The 19,073-nt window shown below is 51.8% G+C and overlaps 1 protein-coding gene across 1 annotated transcript in view; it reads left to right on the top strand.

The window, feature by feature from the left end:
* The window catches only part of Syn (synapsin), a 31,983-nt gene that overhangs the window by 9,467 nt on the left and 3,443 nt on the right, over positions 1-19,073 (top strand). Inside the window, exons 2-6 of the mRNA XM_077691751.1 lie at positions 2,401-2,837; positions 4,234-4,907; positions 10,126-10,374; positions 13,412-13,795; positions 14,251-14,441. Coding sequence (XP_077547877.1) covers positions 2,401-2,837; positions 4,234-4,907; positions 10,126-10,374; positions 13,412-13,795; positions 14,251-14,441 — 1,935 coding nt within the window. The remainder of the gene's footprint in view (positions 1-2,400; positions 2,838-4,233; positions 4,908-10,125; positions 10,375-13,411; positions 13,796-14,250; positions 14,442-19,073) is intronic.

Genomic DNA, 19,073 nt, shown 5'->3' with positions numbered 1-19,073 from the left:
CGTAGAGTACGCGATCGCCTGCGAGAGCTACCCGGGGACGCGGTTCTGCGCGCTTCGTCGCCGCTCATCCGGGCGTCGGCGACGGCAGCAACAGATCACCCATGTCACCTCCAAAACATCAGGCACAAATGAATTCTACTGACGCCTAATTTATACCTGATACTGGCACAATGAGAGGTTGGCTTCATTTTGCAGCGTGGACAACGAATGCGGCTTCGTTTCGCATATATACGCCGCAGAAAAATATATTTCGGGGATGTGATTACCCAATCCCGGACAATAACTTATGCCTTTTGTAAGAATATAAACTATGCGAAAATGTAAAGTATATTCCAAGCCTGTGCGTCGTTAAATATGTGCCCACACACGCGATATAGCAAGAACCAAGGAAAGGAAACCACGGAAAAATAAATGCTGTGCCAATGCGGAATTTAGAAACATATTAGCTCGAACGGAAATGAAAAAAAAAAAAAAAAAAAACAGTGCAGCTTCTGGCATGCTAAAGACATTCGTCTAAACTTAAGCCAGGTAGGTTTCACTAGACCAACTGTACGCGAAATGCACTGCTATTTCGCGAGACATCGGTGGGGGGGGGGGTCGCCGTGTACAAATGCGGAGCGGAATCAAGCAATGAACGTTTTAGTAATCCCACACATAAATCTCGCGTTCACTTTCCTTTTGTGTTTCTACTTCAACGAAGAGGTGATCGTACGGCACAACAAGCAATGAAAGGTGTCGTTGGAAGAGTGTGGTATGCGATAAGGCCCTCTGATTTCAGTTTCTGGTTTATTCTGCAGGCTCCCTGTGCCATATAACGATATTTGGAAGAAGCATTTAGTCGCGGACGCGGATTATATTGTAAGCCCGCATCCGCGCTGCTCGCAGAGGGTATATGTAGCAGATGAAGGTCTGCGGGCGCTCACCTCACGACAAGACGACTCTGTCGTGTGCTGATCCCCGAGTATAATTATGCATTGTCCATCGTACTTTTGTTGAATATTCCCGAAATTAACACAGACTGGCTTGTAAATGGTGGTGATCAATATCTGAGGTATAATATTGGCAAACGTAACTGGTGTGCTGTCAGGTATGAGTGTTCCGCTGATTATGTAAACGCACAAAACCGATTTAAATAGTAGTGTATAGCCGCAGCATGAACATCTGAGGAACCGGTGGTTACGAAGACACGGCTAGTAAATTCATGTCAGTGTAACTACAATCGGCTCCATCATACGCCGGTTCCGCGACGCTGGCCTGTGACACACACCTGGCGCTTATACAAACCAAAAATACCACACTAAGATCGCGTCGCAAACATTTACACTCTCGTAAACACACCCCATTTGCGAACAGAGTGACTGCTCCACACAAACATGGATTTCAAACGCCCACAAACGGTAAATCTCTGTCGTGAACGTGCCGCAAAAGCAGCGGCGGCACTGGGGAGCGGGGCGCGGACTCCCGCGCCTGCTTTCGAAACGGGCCGCTAGGGGGATTTCAGTGGCGCCCCTACAGGCCGCGCTCGAGGCGTATAGAGTGGGCGGTCGACCCTCATGAGAAGACACGTGGTCATCCGCCGCTGTCCCTCGTGAGCGCAACAGAGCACAGGCCCCGCTTCTCGCGTTTGTGTATAGTTGGCGGGACGACGTACCTGACGCCCATTGGCCATTATCAGGAGCTTACTTGTACTTACCGCTGATCACCAAGGTGAGGAGCGGTCACGATGATGATAATAATGACACTGCGTGGTGACTCGTAAATTTTCTACGACGAGCACCAGAGTATTAGTAGTAGTAGCAGTACTCCTATGCGGAAAAGGAGGGCCCGTGGTCCAAGCAGGGGTAGAATGGGTGATTAAGAGTAGGGGATCAGGGTGGATGCAGGGAAGAAAGTATGGGCTGCTTCGGACAGAGTTCTTCATGGGCAGCGCGAAAAGGTCTTTGTTCAGACATGATTCAGCCTTGGGAGGCATCAGAGTACATCTAGAACGGACGGCCTCTTGCAATGGGGCCGATTCCCAACTCTGCTTCTGCACGTAGCCTTATTTGCGTGGTCCAATTTGTGACGTGTTCTCTTCCCATCGGATACCGGTGTCCCGTTTGGTCTGCCAGCCTTGGCGCCGCCTCTCGATGGCGTCCTGCCACACTTTCTTTGGTTGCGAGTTCGTCCTGCTCTCCCTCGACGTGCAATCATCGTCACCTCGTAGGCAGGGCCATCCCGCCTCCTCATTTCGATCTAAAAAGCCCCAGTGCAGGGCAGTGCGTGCCATTCACCCTCACTTGCTGCACACTCAACTGTCGACCACGTGGTGGCGGCAAGTCTCCCGGGAGTTATCGCGGCCCGCGAGAGCTCTGCGGGGCGCCTACGTCACGGGCCGGTGGCGCCCCCTGCTCCCTGCAGCGCAGCCGGCCGGCGGCCGAGCGGGCTGAGTCGAGGAGCTGGAGGACGACTTCGAGGCAGCAGCCGAGTCACTGCGAGCGGCCGCCGCCGGTGGTGGTTGGTGTCGTGCTCTCCGGATAGCGGTCGTCGCCGGCCGGCAGGGAAAAGCTCGGGGCGTCGCCACCACGCCGACCAGTCTTCGCCACCCGAGGTGAGGGGGCCCTGCCTGCCCCGGCTGTTCCCGCTCACTCGTGGCCGGTTTGTAGTCAGCCACCGACGGGGAAAACCCCCCGAGTGCACCGCGGCAGCCATCGATTGGTGCGCGCTGCGGCTATCGATTGGCCCGGCCACGAGGTTTGGGGAGCGGCCGCCATGCCGCAGGGGCTCTCTGCTGGCCACCACAGATGGGCGCATGCAGCGAAGCGCTCCCCCACTGCTCGTCTCACGCACGAGCGGGAGTGACCCGCGTTGCTCGGGATAACTCCCGGTCACGCGAACGCGGGGCTCGTGGCTCTGCCCTGCCGCTGTGAGCTGCGAAAAAGAAGGGAAAGCGCGCGGACGACCAGGACCGCTCCGCGCTGGGGCGCCGTTCGCTCGTTATTTCGCAACGCAGCTTGAGAAGCGGACACCTCGGCGCTTAGAGTTTTCAGAGCTACATTTCTTCCGAATCAATCTTTCGATGATGCACACGGGTGACGAAAGAACTGCCAAATCGGTCCCCAGCAGTGCGGCATACTTGTTGAATGGGAAAGCGTGATTAATCGACTCTGCCGTCCATGCATTCCATCAACGCGCCACAGCTATCTTTCCTCGCTGAATTCTTGAAAGTTACTCAGTACTCCGGTTCAAGGCCCGTCAGAGCCAACCCAGGGTGTAGTTCAGATCATAGCTCTTTCGCTTTCCCGTTCGCCATATCGCACACTATAGTGCTTTTTTTTATATCTTTTTTTGCGCTACAGAATGTTGTAGATAATTTTGCTATGTACTAAAAAAAAAGTCGTAAGAAAACACGCATATTTTTGGACACGCACGACTGGCTTCTACAACAACTCAGCCATGCTCGAGAAAAAAGAAAGCTAACCAAAGGGTCCACGAACTGTCCTTTCTGTGGCTGTGTATAGGTCGCGTACGTAGTTAACTCCGTGCTTCGTTAGGACACGCCCACCGACGTGCTGCTAACCGATCAGCTTTAACCTTATAAGTCCTAAAACAGAAAAGCGACGTTCGTACTTTGTATCGTCTTCTTGCACGTACATTTTTCTCGTCACGGACAGACTTGAAATAACTTTTTTTCTTCCTCCAATCCACTATAACCGAGTCAATTGCGCAATGAATTGACTCAAATGCGGGATTCGATGCTTCGGCTAGATGTACGATGACCGGGGCGACGATTTTCCCGAAACAACGCACTTATTTTAAGAGAACCATTTTTGCTTCATTTTCGTACAAATCAAAGCGCACCTCGAAAAGCCTACACCGCTCTTCGCTTCGAGCTCTCGGCACACTGCAGTTGAATGTAGGCCTAAAGTTGGAAACCCAAACGGCTCCACTTGGCTTGACGCGCCTTATTATCAATGGCGGCGCTATTCCTCCAGAACTAAGTTAACATATGTCGACACGAATTCCGACGAAAATTAAAGCAACGCGTTGGTTCGGGCGTCATTCTGTCTTCCTCACATCGAGCTGGCCCCGCAATGGCCCCGCATACCGCGGCGCTGAGAAGTTAGCAGGTAGTATTCGTTTGCACTGCACGTGGCGACGATAGTTCCTTTGTGCATCCGTCTTTTGCAGCGCGCCTGGCGAAACATCAGTTCTAGTTCAACAGATAGACTTGTGCCCCGCTCTTCTCGACAGCCCGGGCTGCCCTTGAGGAGGCGACGGAGGCGGCGGCGGCGGCGGCCGCACCCCCAGCATCCAGGACGGCGGCGCCAGCGGGCCAGTACCCGGCGACCAACCCGTTCTCGGGCACCCCGGCGGGGGCCAAGATCTCCTTCTCGAGCTTCAAGCAGGGCTTCACCAGCACCACCAACTACCTCCGGCGGCGCTTCTCGTCGGGCGACCTCTCCGGGGAGCTCGACGACCAGCCGGCCGCCGCCGGCGATGCGCCGGCCAACTCGGTCAGCGGCGCCAACGCGGGCGGCGTGGGTGCCGCCGCTGCGCCCGGCGCTGCCGCAGCCGCTGGGGACGCGTCCGAGCTGTCGCTCAACCTGCGGCCCAGTTCGGCCACCAGCGCGCCCAGCTCGCCGGCTCGCAGCGGAGTCAGCTCGCTGCTGTCGCGCGGCGCCTCGTTGACCGGCCGCGTGGTCGGCGGAGGCGGAAGCTCGGCGGGAGGCGGCAAGGAGCGGCAGCTGACGCTGCTCGTGGTGGACGACGCGCACACCGACTGGGCCAAGCACTTCCGCGGCCGCAAGGTGCACGGCGAGTGGGACGTGCGAGTCGAGCAGGCCGAGTTCAAGGACCTCAGCCTCTGGTCCAGCTCCGAGGCTGGCGCTACGGTCAGCATGGCCGCCATGCGCCAGGGAACGAAGGTACGCCTGCGCCCTGCATATGCCGCGCACGTTGCACGTGTAGGCGTGGGGCCTTCGTTCTCACCAAGAGTAATAAGATAACTCGCGCGAACAGTGGTCGAACTTTGGCCTAGGGACTCCAGACCTTAATGTGCGCAAGTAACCTCACAATGTTTACGAATCGCTTCAGTGCCCCTGTAGAGGGTGCTCCACAGCCCACGTACTCATCCTGCGGTGAAGCTGGCCATCCGGCCATGAAGAGTGAACGTTTGACGATGATGATGATGATTTCTATTGGTTTCCCCTTTGTATCGGGGTGATGACATGTCATCTTACCAAAAAAGACTAATATACCTATGTTTTACACTTTTGGTTCAATACTAGCGCTGCTTAGGGCAGGCACAAAAAGCTTATTAGGCACGAAATACTTTTTTTTTTCTGTTACAGGTGGTAACTGTCCTAGGCAATATTCCCCTCTCTGCTTTTCGTCCACCAGCATTCTAATCTTCTTTTCGTCCCCTCGACAGCCTTGAAGTTAACTTCCTCTGTGATACCCTTAAATCCTAGGGCTTCTGAAAGCCCAATATTCCCTTCATGTAGATTTGGATGGATACCCTCACATTCTAGCACGATGTGCCGCATAGTTTCTGTTTCTTTTCCGCAGACCACGCATACCCCATCATTTTGTGAATACTTCCCCACAAAACTCTTAGTTCGCAGGCAACCTGCTCTAGCCTCAAAAAGCAAAGCACTGCCCTGGGAATTATCGTAGAAATTTTCCTTTCTGATGTTCATCTTCTCAGCCCTGTACATCTCTAACGACGTTTTGGCTTCCATTTTTTCCCTCCATTTATTCGTTTCAATCTGCCTTGCCTCTTTTTTGGTTACCTTGGCTGTTTTGGATTCCCCACTGTTCTTTCCGTATTTCATCGTTAGCCTTCTAGTCTTTCTTAACCACTGCGTGTCCACGCTTTTCAAGTATAGGTACCTAAAAACCTTAGATGCCCACCTTCGTTGATCCATTGCCCTCAACCTCATCTCAAAGCATATTTTACTCTGAGCTTCTCTAACTTCAAACGACGCCCAGCCCATATCTCCCTGAACTGCTTCGTTAGTTGTTTTTCCATGCGCGCCTAAGGCCAGACGACCTACCGTTCTCTGGTTTACTTCAAGGCGTGATAGAACGTCTGATTTTAAGCAGAGTACAGCATTCGCAAACGTGAGACCCGGAACCATTACTCCTTTCCACATTCCTCTTACTACTTCATATTTGTTATACCCCCACAGAGCTCTATGCTTCATTATAGCTGCGTTTCGCTTTCCCTTAACCTTAAGTTGCTCCTCGTGAGTACTTAAGTAGTTATCCCCTTCATTTATCCACACTCCCAAATATTTATATTCCTTGACTCTAGGTAATTCGCCTTGCTGGATAGACACTACGTCGGTGGTAGCGTCATTGAAAACCATTATTCCTGATTTTTCTGCACCGAAATTTAACCCGAGGTTAGTGGCTTCCTGGCCGCAAGTACCTTGAAAGAGTGCTTCACGGCAAAGCACCTTGTTCTGCGGTGAAGGTAGTCGAGCAGGCCGAGTACAAGGACCTGAGCCTTTGGCCCAGCTCCGAGGCTGGCACTACGGTAAGCATGACCGCCATGCACCAGGTGTCCTCTTAGTTCGCTCGGGGCCTCAATAGCTATAGCTGTGCCCTCTTCGCCGCCTTCGAACAAGAGTGGCCCCCGCACAAGTGCTGCCACGGTTGTACCGCACACATTACGCCCCAGGTTGTCTCCATGTTGCGCTGAATTATTTATTTGCACCATACACTTTCTTGTATTTCTATCCGCCGTGCCATGTGCTTGTGGCGCGCGTTGGTTCTCCTTTGTAGGATGTATTCGTACGGAGCGGAGTTACTTACGATAACTTCGTGGCGAAAAATATATTTCTAGGGGGGAAAGGGGGGGGGGGGGGTGCTTTTAATAGTTCCGCCGTCCAGCGTTCCCACAAAAATATCAAAGAAATACCGAGTGCACGTGAGCGTGCGCACCGTGAGGACCGCCCGGCGTCGTCCAGGCTAGCGCACAGGCTTGCGCCACGTGAGGAGATCGCAAAAATACCAAGAAAACTGTTCACGCGCGTCCGCGCCTGAAGGGGGGAGCGCAGACGCCGAGTTCGCGAATCCGGTTGCCGCAGGCTTTAGCGCGTGCTAACGCGGTCCACTTTGGGAGAAATGTGAAAGCCTACGGACGAAACGATCCGGGCCTGCCAGTCATGGAGAACTTTCAGCGGCAAGTTCGGAAATCCATGCGAGGTGCAACAGCCGGGTCTCCAACGAAGGGAGAGGGGCCCCCGCCAGCTCTGCTGTTTCTCCTGCCTTGCACGACCAGTGCAACCTGCGCCAATTTTTTTGACTCGGGCTCTCTAGCAACGCGAAAAGCCCAACGCGAAGGGAGTTCACGGCATGCAGTCTTGGTGGCTCTCCGGCCCACGCACATGCATTTGATTGGTCTCACTCTGCGTACGTAATGTATGCCTTTGAGTGGTGCCACAGTATTGTGCCGCTGACTTGTGCAAGAACGCAAGCCATGAAACGACACATACTTCATGTTTCCCACATCGTTAAATTTGCGTCACCACAGGAGCAGTAAGGAAGTGGGCTTAAGCGGTTAGGCGCGTGAGTGAGTGATTACGAGAACCGAAGCTGAATTCTCGTGTGTGCGCCAATTGTTCTTCGCTCGAGTCTCCACCCAAGACTTAATCTATGCGCTAATCGAAAATACGGCAATCATTTAATGGGGAGCATTGCACTGCAACGCGAGGGAAGCGTTACGCGTAAGACCTTGCCCAACGGTCCACACTCGCTCGTGCAGTTTAGGCAAAAGGACGTAGAGGGCACTCACTGGAACTCCGACTGCATTGAGCTCGGCCGTCGTCGGCCTTCCAGCTGCTGTTGCGGAGCGCAGTGATATCCTTGCTGTGTCTAGGCTTAGCGAGGCTGGCATAAGCTTGGTAGGATATTAATCTCGAACCCGGTAATGCGTTGACGAGTGCAGCTATCTCAGCTCAGAATGCAAGTTTTCATTGAAATCCCAATCCTTCGGAGCTGAAAGGCAATGTGCCCGAGTCGGTACCGATGTCACCGTTGTTCACTAGTGGCGCATAGATGAAATCGCCGGCCGACTGACGACCCGTCTTCAAATTACTCTACGTGGCTCGCTCAAAACGAGTTGAGAAAGTTTGATTTCTGCGAATATAGTGGTGAAGTAGCATGCAGGAAGCAACTATAGTTCGCGATCATAAATGGAAGCAACGCGAGAAGAAAAAACGTTGCCCGCAGATTGAAGAGATACGAAAATGCAGGTGCTAAGAATGCTAACGATGGATCGTTACGTGCATGCGCGCGGAGAAATCTTTTCTGGAAGCCAAATGCCTGTCTACCACACCATGTGAAGAACCACGGAGGCAGCCACTAGTTGGTCGCCACCAAAACTGCACCACGGTTCTCGGTATGCTAATTTTCAAGGTGCTTATTGCGAAACCAATTCGTGCTTGCTTTCGCAAAAGCTTCCCTTTTAGAGTGTGCTCCACCACATGTACACTTGTTCTGCAGTAAAGGCAGCCGAAATCAGTGGCAAGCAAAGCGCGGGCGCTGGCATTGAAAATCTAGCTTTAAAGCGTGCCCCACAGCAAACACTGTTAATCTGCGGTGAAGGGAGCCGTTTGCGTGGAAGATCTGCCTTTAAAGGGTGCTCCACCGCACTAGTGCGTATTCTGCGGTGAAGCACCAAAATGAGCTCGAAGCAGGGAGTTCGGGCGTTTGCGTGGAAGACCTGCATTTAAAGGGTACTCCACCGAATGTATACGTATTCTTCGGTGGAGACAACCAAAAGGAGAGAGAGAGAGAGAGAGACGAAATCCTTCGTACGCCACTGACTCAGCTCATTCAACGCAGCGCTGTTTGGAAAGCGAGAGCTACTGCACTATTTACGCAATGTTTTTGCAACGATTTTACACTCGCCGCATCAGAAATTTTATTCTCGCAATTTTTTCAAAGTTTTGTGAGAACTTTTAGCAACATGTATTTACAATGCCCACATGCACGGCCCCTGCATATCGCATTAGTGCTCGTACCGGTCTCGCATGCGAGTGGATCCGTGTGTTTCTAAAAGTTCATTTGGTTCCGACAGGGGCGAGAGAGTTGGAGATCCTTTGTGTGTGAGCTATAAGACACGTACCATCACGTACGCGTACGGCCACACCCCTCTACTCCCTTAATATATTTGCCAGCTAGATTTTTCAGCTATCAACCCCAGCGCCAAACGTGGCATGCACGCATCACCACCACCAGTTTGTAACAAACCGCACACACACAAAAGCAGCCTCAGCAGGCACGTACGACCAGAAGAAGAGATTATGCACGGACGCCACGTGCGCCTTTGTTTCTCCATTTTCCTTCGGTACTCTACGATCCGAGCTTTCATCGTCTCTTTCGGCGACGCTGTTGCAGCCGAAGTACTCCTGCTTCAATTGCCAGAACGCATGACCGAAGGGCACCTTCGGCATCCCCCGCAAACGGTATGGGAGTAGGGCCGATGTTGAGCCCTCGCAACCATTGCCCCTGATAGGAATGCTTCACTGAGGGCTCGAAGGAACAGGCGGGGCGGGGCCTACAAACCTTCTTAAAGGGACTCTGAAACGCTTCCGATAAGCGATTTCACGTCTTTCCTTCGTGCCTGGAAGAACTGCAAAGGCTACAGTTATCGCCAGCACAGAGCAGCACTGCGGCATTTGCTGGTCATAGCAGATCCGCCTTCCATTTCTGCTTTGCCTTTGTGACGGCGATTTTTTTAAAGCGGCCATCGAGTGCGTTTATTGCTGCCGCTAAAATGAAGTCGGCCAATAGCCGCTACATTGCTCTAATGACATAATTCGTGCGCTCAAAGAACGCCAAGACCTTGAAAGAGAAAAAATATTTTGAGCAAGTTTACAAGTTATCTGATGGGCATAGAGCAGTAATATTTATGCGAGGTTCTTTCTGACTCCCTATTCTAACTACTGGACGAGTTTGTGGGCTACGTTCTGAAAGCATTCAAGATTTAGAAAAAAAAGTTGAAGAAAGTGTTGCAGGGTCCCTCTAAGCACTGAGCTGGGCTGTTCAAAGCCGCTCTGCACGGGGCTCCGTTCTGGAACTGCGCCCAGTGCAGCGGAGCGCCTCTGCTCCCGACCCGTATTCCTCCCGCAGGTGGTGCGCTCGTTCCGCCCCGACATGGTGCTGGTTCGGCAGCACGTGCGCGACGGTCCCCGCGACGAGCGGCCCTTCCTGCTGGGCCTCCGGCTGGGCGGGGTGCCGGCGGTGAACTCTCTGCACAGCCTGTACAACTTCCAGGACAAGCCCTGGGTCTTCGCGCAGCTGCAGAGCGTCCAGCGGCGCCTCGGCAGGGACAACTTCCCGCTCATGGAGCAGAGCTTCTTCCCGAACCACGCCGACATGGTCAGCACCTCTCCCACTGCATGGAAGCGCCCGCTCGCGCGCTTTAAGTGAATTCCTGTCAGGGCGAGTTCCAACCCCCTCCGAAATGTTTTGCAGGCAGCGAGCGCGTAAGCGAGTTCTTTTCGGCAAAATTCCTCCGTTCTGACAACCCACAATTCCCCCCGAAAAAAAAAAATTTCTGGCTACGGCCCTAACACCCTAGCAAAAAAAAGAGAAAACACCCTTTTAAATGCTGCTTTGTCGTTTATAGTATCCTTACACCCTACTAAAAACCTAGGAATACACCATTTTAAAAGGTATTTTATCGTGTATTACACCCTTTCAAGGGTAGTTTTTGCTTTTTGGTATGGTGTAAAAAGAGGGTGTTAGTTATAGGCCAAAAGGTGTAAATTATTTTACACAGCACGTCCTCCGCTGCCTGCTGCGTGGTTCGTGAGATGGGTCTCTCTCTACACGACGCTTGATTGTTCTCGTGGCACCTCGCTGCATGTTGTGACTATAGACGCGACAGGCAGCGGTAGGACGCTCGCGGTACGCGGCGACCAGCTCAACACTTGACGAGCGGGTGCCGCCACAGCTGCTTCTTTGGCGGCGCGCACCTCTGATCTCTGGCGTCGGTAGCTCCGAGTCTTCCTCGGGCGGCCCGTTTAGCCGCAGCGGCAGGCGAAGCGATAGCGTCATCGGCGAGTTATCTCGTAGCAGGTCGCCGCTGCGGAGCACGTCTCGCGCGGCACCTGGGCACACGTCCTTATTCCCCTCACACTTTCACCATACTCTCCTCCTCCGGTTTCTCGCTTCCGCTATCTTCGGCGTCCTCGTTCTCTCGTTTACAACGAGGACGACGTCGAAACCACAGGAGCGGGCGCGTAAGAGCCGCGCTATGTTTTAGACGGCGCCGGAGGGCCGTTATGAGGCGCGCGGTAGTGGAATGGGGGAGGGGGATCTTAACGTGCGCCGAAATCTCTGCACCACACGGACGTTTTCAGACGACCGCCGTGGGGTGGAACCCGCGTCCTTGTGGTCACGACCGTAACAACTTGAGCCACCGTTGTGGGTAAAATGAGCAGTCGCGTGAAGAGTACTCACCCGTGAGTGTCCGCTTGTTTCGTTTCGAAAGTCGATGGAAGCGATAATGCACAGTATCAGGCAGTAAATATCCGCCAGCCTCCCGCGCATTGTGCACTGCTCTGGGAACATAGGGGGCATATCTACGAGTTATTAATTCTTCTTGCGGCTGGGAGGTACGTGGCGGCCTCGCTAAGCGTGGTACGGCCGGCACGCACGCATAGCGGTGTGCAAACCTAGCCGGGACGTCTCCAGTTAGCGGCTGTCGGCGAAGCAGAAGGGGGAAGAGGAGAGGAGGTCATGCGTGAAAAGCCGCCTCGCAGGCCCCACCTGACGCCCCTCCATCACGTCCACGGCCGATTGGGAGGGCAGGTCTGGGCTCTTAGGAGCGCCGCCCGACTGAGGCACACGCACACATCTACGCCAGCGTTACAGGCGAAGTTGCTTGCTATGGTAGGCATCTGCACTGAAACTTGTGTCTGACCAAAGCCACAAAAAGGTCACCCCCCTCCTTTTTTTTCTTTTTTTCGGCGAGAGACTATAGGAGCAGCCCTCGTGTAAATGTCCCGAGGTGTACTGGAGCGGCGAACAGCGGCCGTTTGAACTTCCCCAGGCAGCACTGCAGTTCACACAACTTGGAAATCTGGCGCGTTGCTATGCGCGGCGCACGCTGCAGGCTGCTATTTGTTACGCATGTGCCGATCGGCAATGCTCAACGCCATGTACCGCAGTCATGCTTCTGCTGCTGCCCGATTTCCGCACGTCGCCGCCATAAAGACAAGTCCACAAGGTGCGGTCCATAGGCCTTAAGCAAAAAAAAAAAAAAAAATAAAAAAGTCTTCCCAGAAAAATGCTAGGCGGAAAGGCAACTGGAAGCTCCAGGTTCCCAGCTGAAAATTCAACCGGAAGCTCCACATTTTCAGCTATACACTCGGAAACGCTACAGTTCCAGTTGAAAATTCCGCTGGCAACTCCAAATTTACACCTGGAAATGTGTTTTTCCAGCTTGAATATTTCCCCAGCTGGAAAAGATTTCCGGTTCCACAATCCAGTGGATATGGGTATGTTTCCATCTTCGTTGATAACTTTAGTTCCGGCCAAAGCACCTGGCAGAAAAGGCAGCGCATTCAGAAACGGTTGGCAATCACCATACCTTGCATTAAGTGCACGGTTGAAAATGTTACAATGTATGCACAATGCCCCCGGAAATCTTTAATTCAGCAACACCAGACAGCAACTTGTAGTCTGTTCTCAAATTTTAATCATTTTCGAGAAATAAAACTAAATATAAAATGTGCGGATACTAAAATTTTGGTTCTGCGAAGTTTATTAAAAAGGCTCGGTCACGCTCATGTGGCACTTGATAAAACAGCACAAGTGACACATTCCTCAGTTCAATTTAACGGCATCAGTCAGCTTCAATTTAACGGCGTATAAACGAACCCCCTGATGAGCACATGCGCACCGCAGAGCAATACCAAGCAGGTGAAGAAGTAAGGTCCCGCGAATGATGCGCATGCGCGAGTTCTGCCCACAAAGGCGGCAGCACGCAGACTAGGGTCATGGTATAAAGGAGGCCATGCTAGGGTACACGCAAGCAGAGATAATTTAAAGATTGCAAGACGTCTCTGCCGCAGCCCCCACCTAAAATACCTGCGACAGGTTGCTGTACTGCATAAACATGATGGTGCTGCTATTGCATACAAGGCCACACAAAATGGGCAAGGACCCTGGTTTCTCTACAAGTGCGTCTTTCTGGCCAGCGCAGCTCTTTCCTAATTACTCAAAGTCCTTGGGCATTTATTTGAAGTACTTTGGCATCGCAACGATGCGAGGGCTTGCTGTTCAAATTACAGTTCAAATTATCTGCGCACTGCTTGCATTCAATGTGCGCGCTGAAGTGGTTCCTGAACGAGCGAAAGGGCAAACTGGCAACAGGAGTCCTTAGAAATTCGACTGGCTTGGATCGCAGCTGGCGGCGTCCAAGTTCCCCTGCGTGGTCAAGGTGGGCCACGCGCATGGAGGCTTGGGCAAGGTGCGCGTTCAGAGCCAGCAGGAGCTGCAGGACGTGGCGGGCCTGGTGGCACTGGCCGGGGGCTACTGCGTGGTCGAGCCCTTCGTCGAGGCCAAGTGCGACCTGCACGTGCAGAAGATCGGCGCCGCCTACAAGTGCTTCGTGCGCAAAAGCATCAGCGGCCACTGGAAGGCCAACGTGGGCTCGGCCATGCTCGAGCAGGTGCCCCTGGCCGACCGTTACAAGGTCTGGGTGGACGCCGTCTCCGAGATCTTCGGCGGCCTCGACATCTGCGCCGTTGAAGCCATCCAGGCCAAGGACGGCAGGGAATTCATCACAGAGGTGTGTGCGTGTTCATTCCCTCCAACTTTATTTTGCACAAAACTTGGAAGGGAGGGCTGCAGGCAGTGGGATGTCTCAGGAACGAGGCCTCCCCTTTTCAGGCGGCGTTTGAGGCTAGTTGAATGAGAGCTCTTTGATGGTCACCATCGGAGCTTAACAGGCATCCCTCCCACTGCTCAAGTGCGGTGACCTGGACAGGTGATCTAAGCGTAGGACAGCGTTCCCATATAATGTGAGTTTGCGATGCACACTTCATGCACCCTTTGCATGTGTCCTTATAGATGTCAGGGTTTATGTGACTCCAGGCTATGAGATGCAAAACAAGTGCCGGCCTAGTAGAGTGGCGTTTGTTGAGGACGGAACGGGGAGGCGGGAAGCGTAGGCGGTATGATGCGTTGCCATCCTGGGTGGTGCGGTGAACGGCAAACTGTTAACCAGCCATCACGCCGTCGCAGGCCAACGACTCGGCCATGCAGCTTCTGGGCGAGAGCCAGGAGGAAGACCGGCGTCTGATCGCCGATCTGGTGCTGCAACGGATGCAGCAGTACTGCCGGCCGCCACAACAGCTCGGGGGCGCCCCACCCGCCCCCGCCGCCGCCGCCGCAGTCGCCAGCGCCGGGGCCGCTCCTCCCGTGGCGGCCACTCAGTGAGTAGCGGCCACTCTTCCCAGTCATAGTTCCCGCTAAGATAAATTGCAAGCACACATGCTCTACGTCTGACTGCTGCCATTAACGAGTGAGAACAGGTCACAAATTAACCGGATGGCAGAAACTTAGGTGAATGACACCATCCAGCTTAGATCAAGGCTGCAGCTCAAATCTCTGGAACATTGCTTGTCATAGAGCTAAATGGCACAATGCTGGTTCATCGTATAGTTAAACCTGGATATAGCGAAGTTGACAAAAATTCGCAATTTTTCGTCACATGCAGGTTTCGAGTTAAGGGGGGACGTGGCTTTCAAAATCAACTTTTTTATTTCTTTGTGGATTTTGATGAAAATTGGCACAGCAACTGGAAATGCTTCTGTGATAACACCATAAAAATTTGAAGTTAATATTTTAATAACTTTTTTATGTATGAAATTTTCTTTCTGTTCCGCTTGTACCGAGCTTGAGCGGCTTATAACACACGATAGAAAACTTGTTCGAAGTGCTTTGCATTCTCAAATGAATGGACGAGGTCGTGACAGTTTTAGAATTTTTTTTTTACAACACAATGTTTTTTAGTTTTCATTTTTTTAGAGGTTAATGTGCAACAGGCATGTCAACTGTGAACGATTATTTGAATAAAAAAATCACAAAAAACAAATCTGGAAAACTAAAAGTGTCACGACCTGAACAGTTCATCAAGGAATGTAATGCAAGAAACGGAATCAAAATAGACCCAGCAGTCACGAAGAAATCCCTGGGACAAGCGACACAGGTGGCAAAAAAAAATGTTTTGAGAAAACGGCTTCCGAAGTTGCAACATAGGTTTCACATATCAAAAGTCGTCACGGTTGTAGCCTTTCATGTCCTTTTTGAACATGGGGCTTCTGGAAGGCCTTGCCTTGAAATTGGAGTGCCTTTTCAGCCTTTCTCTTTCCAGAAAACATCATTTTCAGCTCCTCCGTGAAGAGTACATACCCCCCTTTGCAAACCTAACGGAGGGGAGATGGGTTTCAATGGGCTTTCAATGCAAAGTAGGTTAGTTGGTTGGCTGTATCGCACTGGACAACCTCCTTTTGCAGTGTTGTCACCATGGCAACAAGTTAAGCATTTTTTTAATTTAAATTTGAACATTTTTGGCTTTTTTTTCATGTTTTATCTTGCCTGGCACAGCAACTTAGTACTCATAGTGCAGGTGTTCATTGCCAAAAGTTTGCATACCACAAGGTTGAAAATGAGCTACTTTGAAGCTTGGTAGAGTATTCTGCATAACTCCCAACTTCAATGCAAGAGCATATTTTTTTTTTACCACTTTTGACATTCAAGGCATCCAATATTCCTCGCAGCACAGCCAGTATGCCCTGAGCAATGGTATCAATAATTTCCCTAAAAAAATCACTGTTAAATGCTGCCACAGTAACGTACATTTTTAACGCAGAGAGCATATTTTATTCCTATATTACTAACTCAAACCTGTTTGCATGAAAATTACAAGTGCACGGGAAACATTGCGCAAGAAAGGCGATATGGCTCGCGCGCATCGCAGCGCACGCTTACCGCGACATATCGAGCTTTGATTATACCTGATATGGCTGGTCAGGTCGCTTTTAAGATTAAAACTAACGTCACAGGCATTAATTACAACTACTGGCGTTCAATCGTAACCGGTTGCCCAGTCATGTGATGCTCCAATGCGCGTCGGCTATGCCGTGCGCGCCGCAGCGTTTGACGCGTCGACCGTTTCTTTCTCAAGGCTAGCGAGCCCACAGTCAAAACACAGCACTAACTAAGCGTGTAAACATCGCAAATCCGACTAAAAGTTCACTTCACGAACCGCTATCGCAAGCGCGCACACCGCGTCACCCTCCGGGGTCTGGCGACGGTAGAGTCACGCGCACCACGAAGCGTTCGATGACCTCCGCCTTTCGAGCCACACAACTTCCCGTAATCTGGCTCGTTATCTCTGGCATTCCCATCGCGATAACGTCCGTGTTGAATACCACAGATTGAACAGAAACTCGGCCGAGCGAAGCGGCGAAAATGAACTCAATCCGCTCGCTACGCAGCTCAGGCGGCCGCCATCTTGCGTTGCGCCCGCGACATCCAATCAGGAGGGTCGACGTTCTGCGCCCCGACCGGAGGACCAATAGCGCTTCAGCATTTATTTCTAGCTTCGTTTGTGCGTCGTTTCTTTTCTGCCGTTTGTGCGTTTGTGAATGAACGAAGATAAAAGAGACGAGCGGAACCGGAAAAACGATCGCTCGGCCGATCTAACCATATCAAAATGGCCGCGCCCGGTGGCACCGTTGCGGAGATAGAGCGCTCCGAAAATTGCCGTTTTTTCGCCCTTTTGCGCTGATAGTTTGTCACCGCACCTGACAAAAGTATTTTTTTATGCCACTTTGCGACGCTTTTCAGCGTAAAAACTTTGCAGACGCACAGAATAGGAAACATAGAAGCCGAATATGCGGGTTTCAAAAAAACGATGTTTTGGTCATTTTTCCGAAGTTGAAAGCCGCGTCCCCCCTTAAGGCTCGCGTAAATGAAGCAGAAACGAAACCAACGTGCTAGACACCAGCGATGGCGAACTCACTTTTAAGGATTTACTTCACAGTGACAAAATGCGTGATTTGCGCCAGCTCCTTTCCTACAAAATTAGTCACTACACGCATCACTCTAAAGAAGCAAGTTTACCTACCCCCATATTCACAAACGTAACTTAGGTATCACTTACGGCTTTTGACACTTTTTGGCGCCTTAACCCGTTTCAAGGTCCAAACTTTTGCTCGCGCCTTTTCGCGAACTTGATGCTTTTTTACGCACTCAAAGTTGTTGAGAGGGTGCTAGCAGGGATACTGTATACCAGGCTGTGACGTTCTTCTTTCTCGCCGGCAGAGACGGCATTTAAAATTGCGAGCTTGTTTTGAAAAGACGGAACTTTTCGTTTCCTGGCAGCAGAACTCGTCACCGACGGACCAACACCACAGGCAGCAGCTGAGACTCGCGACTAGACACTGACAAGCAGGCCTAATCGACACTGCTCTGTCACTGGAAACGCGCGGTAGTTTGCGGTTCAGGTGAAGTTCGCTAAATTAGATAATTTTTCCAGCCAATTTTTCAGAAAAAGTGAGAAAAAAAAAAGAGACTCATCAGCGTAGCGCATTCGTTACATCAAGGTTACCCGTTGCAATGGCCTTAGTCGCAATGCCTTCGTTACATAGAGGTCGCAAACACATGGGTTCCAATGGGGCTGGCAATGGGGAATTGAAAAACTTCGTTAAATCCAGGAATTCATTACACAGAGGTTCGTTACATCCAGGTTTAACTGTAATGGGAAGGAAGGAAGGAAGTAAACTTAATTTTCCTGAGCACCGTTAGTCCAGGGCGCCGTCTCGGGAAGCCATGGCCATGGCTTCCTCCACTCTGGACGTCAGCAGGAGCTGTGTCGCAGCGCTGGGGTCAGCCAGACTTGCCTCCCAGGATGCTAGTTGGATTCGGGATGGGGGTCAACTTTGGATGTCGATCACAGGCCCGTATGTGTGGAATATGTTTGGGTAACCTCCGCAGAACCAGCAAGTAGGGGTGCCGGGCAAATTTCCAAAGCGATGTGTGAGATGTTCAGTGGGTAGGAGGACGGACTGCCGCCTTGTGAGTGTACGATGGGGGGAGGGATGTACCTTGCGCTGCGCGCAAAAAGACTCGAGGTATTCGCGCGGGCCAAAAGACAGCTGTGCATCACTTGGACGGCTGTGCACCGCTTAAGGTTGACAAGAGCTGGTCAGGTGCCCGGTAAATAGTTGCTCGGGTGAGCGTATGTGCCAACTCATTTCCTGCCAAACCCTCGTGCCCAGAAGTCCAAACAATGAGGAAGTGGCAAGAGACCACTTTAGGCGAGCTCCCCCCAAGCTCACTGGGGTTCATCAATTAGCATGATCGCCACGGACTTGTCTCAGAAAGTCCACACGTAGGTCGAGGACTCTCCTCACTTCAGTAGTATATATAGACAACGAATGCTGGAATGCTTCTTAGAGAGTCTATGTTGAGTCTGGGACTGATAATTGCGAGCCAGCCCCAATCTTTTGGTGAGCCAGCCTTCAACACGATTGTCAGCAACAGGCTGTCCCCAAGAGATTGGCTCACTACACCTATGCTTGAGAAGAGCAGACTCACTGATAACACGGCAATTGTTCAAGCTGCCTGACCTTGCGTACACAGCATCATACAAATACTACTCATGCATTCATCGTTCAAGTGCTTGGAGAAAGGCTAGCATGAATAATTGATTTCAGTTCACCCAATGGTGCACATACAGTAGCTTGAAACGAAATACTGGCCGTGCAGTGCTCCCCAGTAATTGTGCCAGCCAGCCCAGTGAGGAAGGGAGACAAAAGATGCCATTAGAAGCATAAAGCAGGAAACATCAGCATTCTCCTGATGATACGCGAGAGAAAGCACCGCACGTGGAGAGGTGTGAGATGAGTATGGTGGAGAACGGCACGAATTTACACAGTGTCCACAGTTCCAGTCTGCTTGAAACGAACTAGACAGCTCAGTAGTCTGCAGTCAGGATCCAACAATGAGGTGAGGCTAGTGTTTAGCACATAAAAGTGCTGGCTTTATTCCGAAGAAAA

Source organism: Haemaphysalis longicornis, unplaced genomic scaffold, assembly GCF_048455015.1.
Source record: "Haemaphysalis longicornis isolate Haplotype H1 unplaced genomic scaffold, Haemaphysalis longicornis Haplotype H1 scaffold_10, whole genome shotgun sequence".
In the NCBI taxonomy this organism is placed as follows: Eukaryota; Metazoa; Arthropoda; class Arachnida; order Ixodida; family Ixodidae; genus Haemaphysalis; species Haemaphysalis longicornis.
The sequence above is the reverse complement of the archived record's forward strand: the minus strand, read 5'-3'. Positions and strand labels throughout refer to the sequence as shown.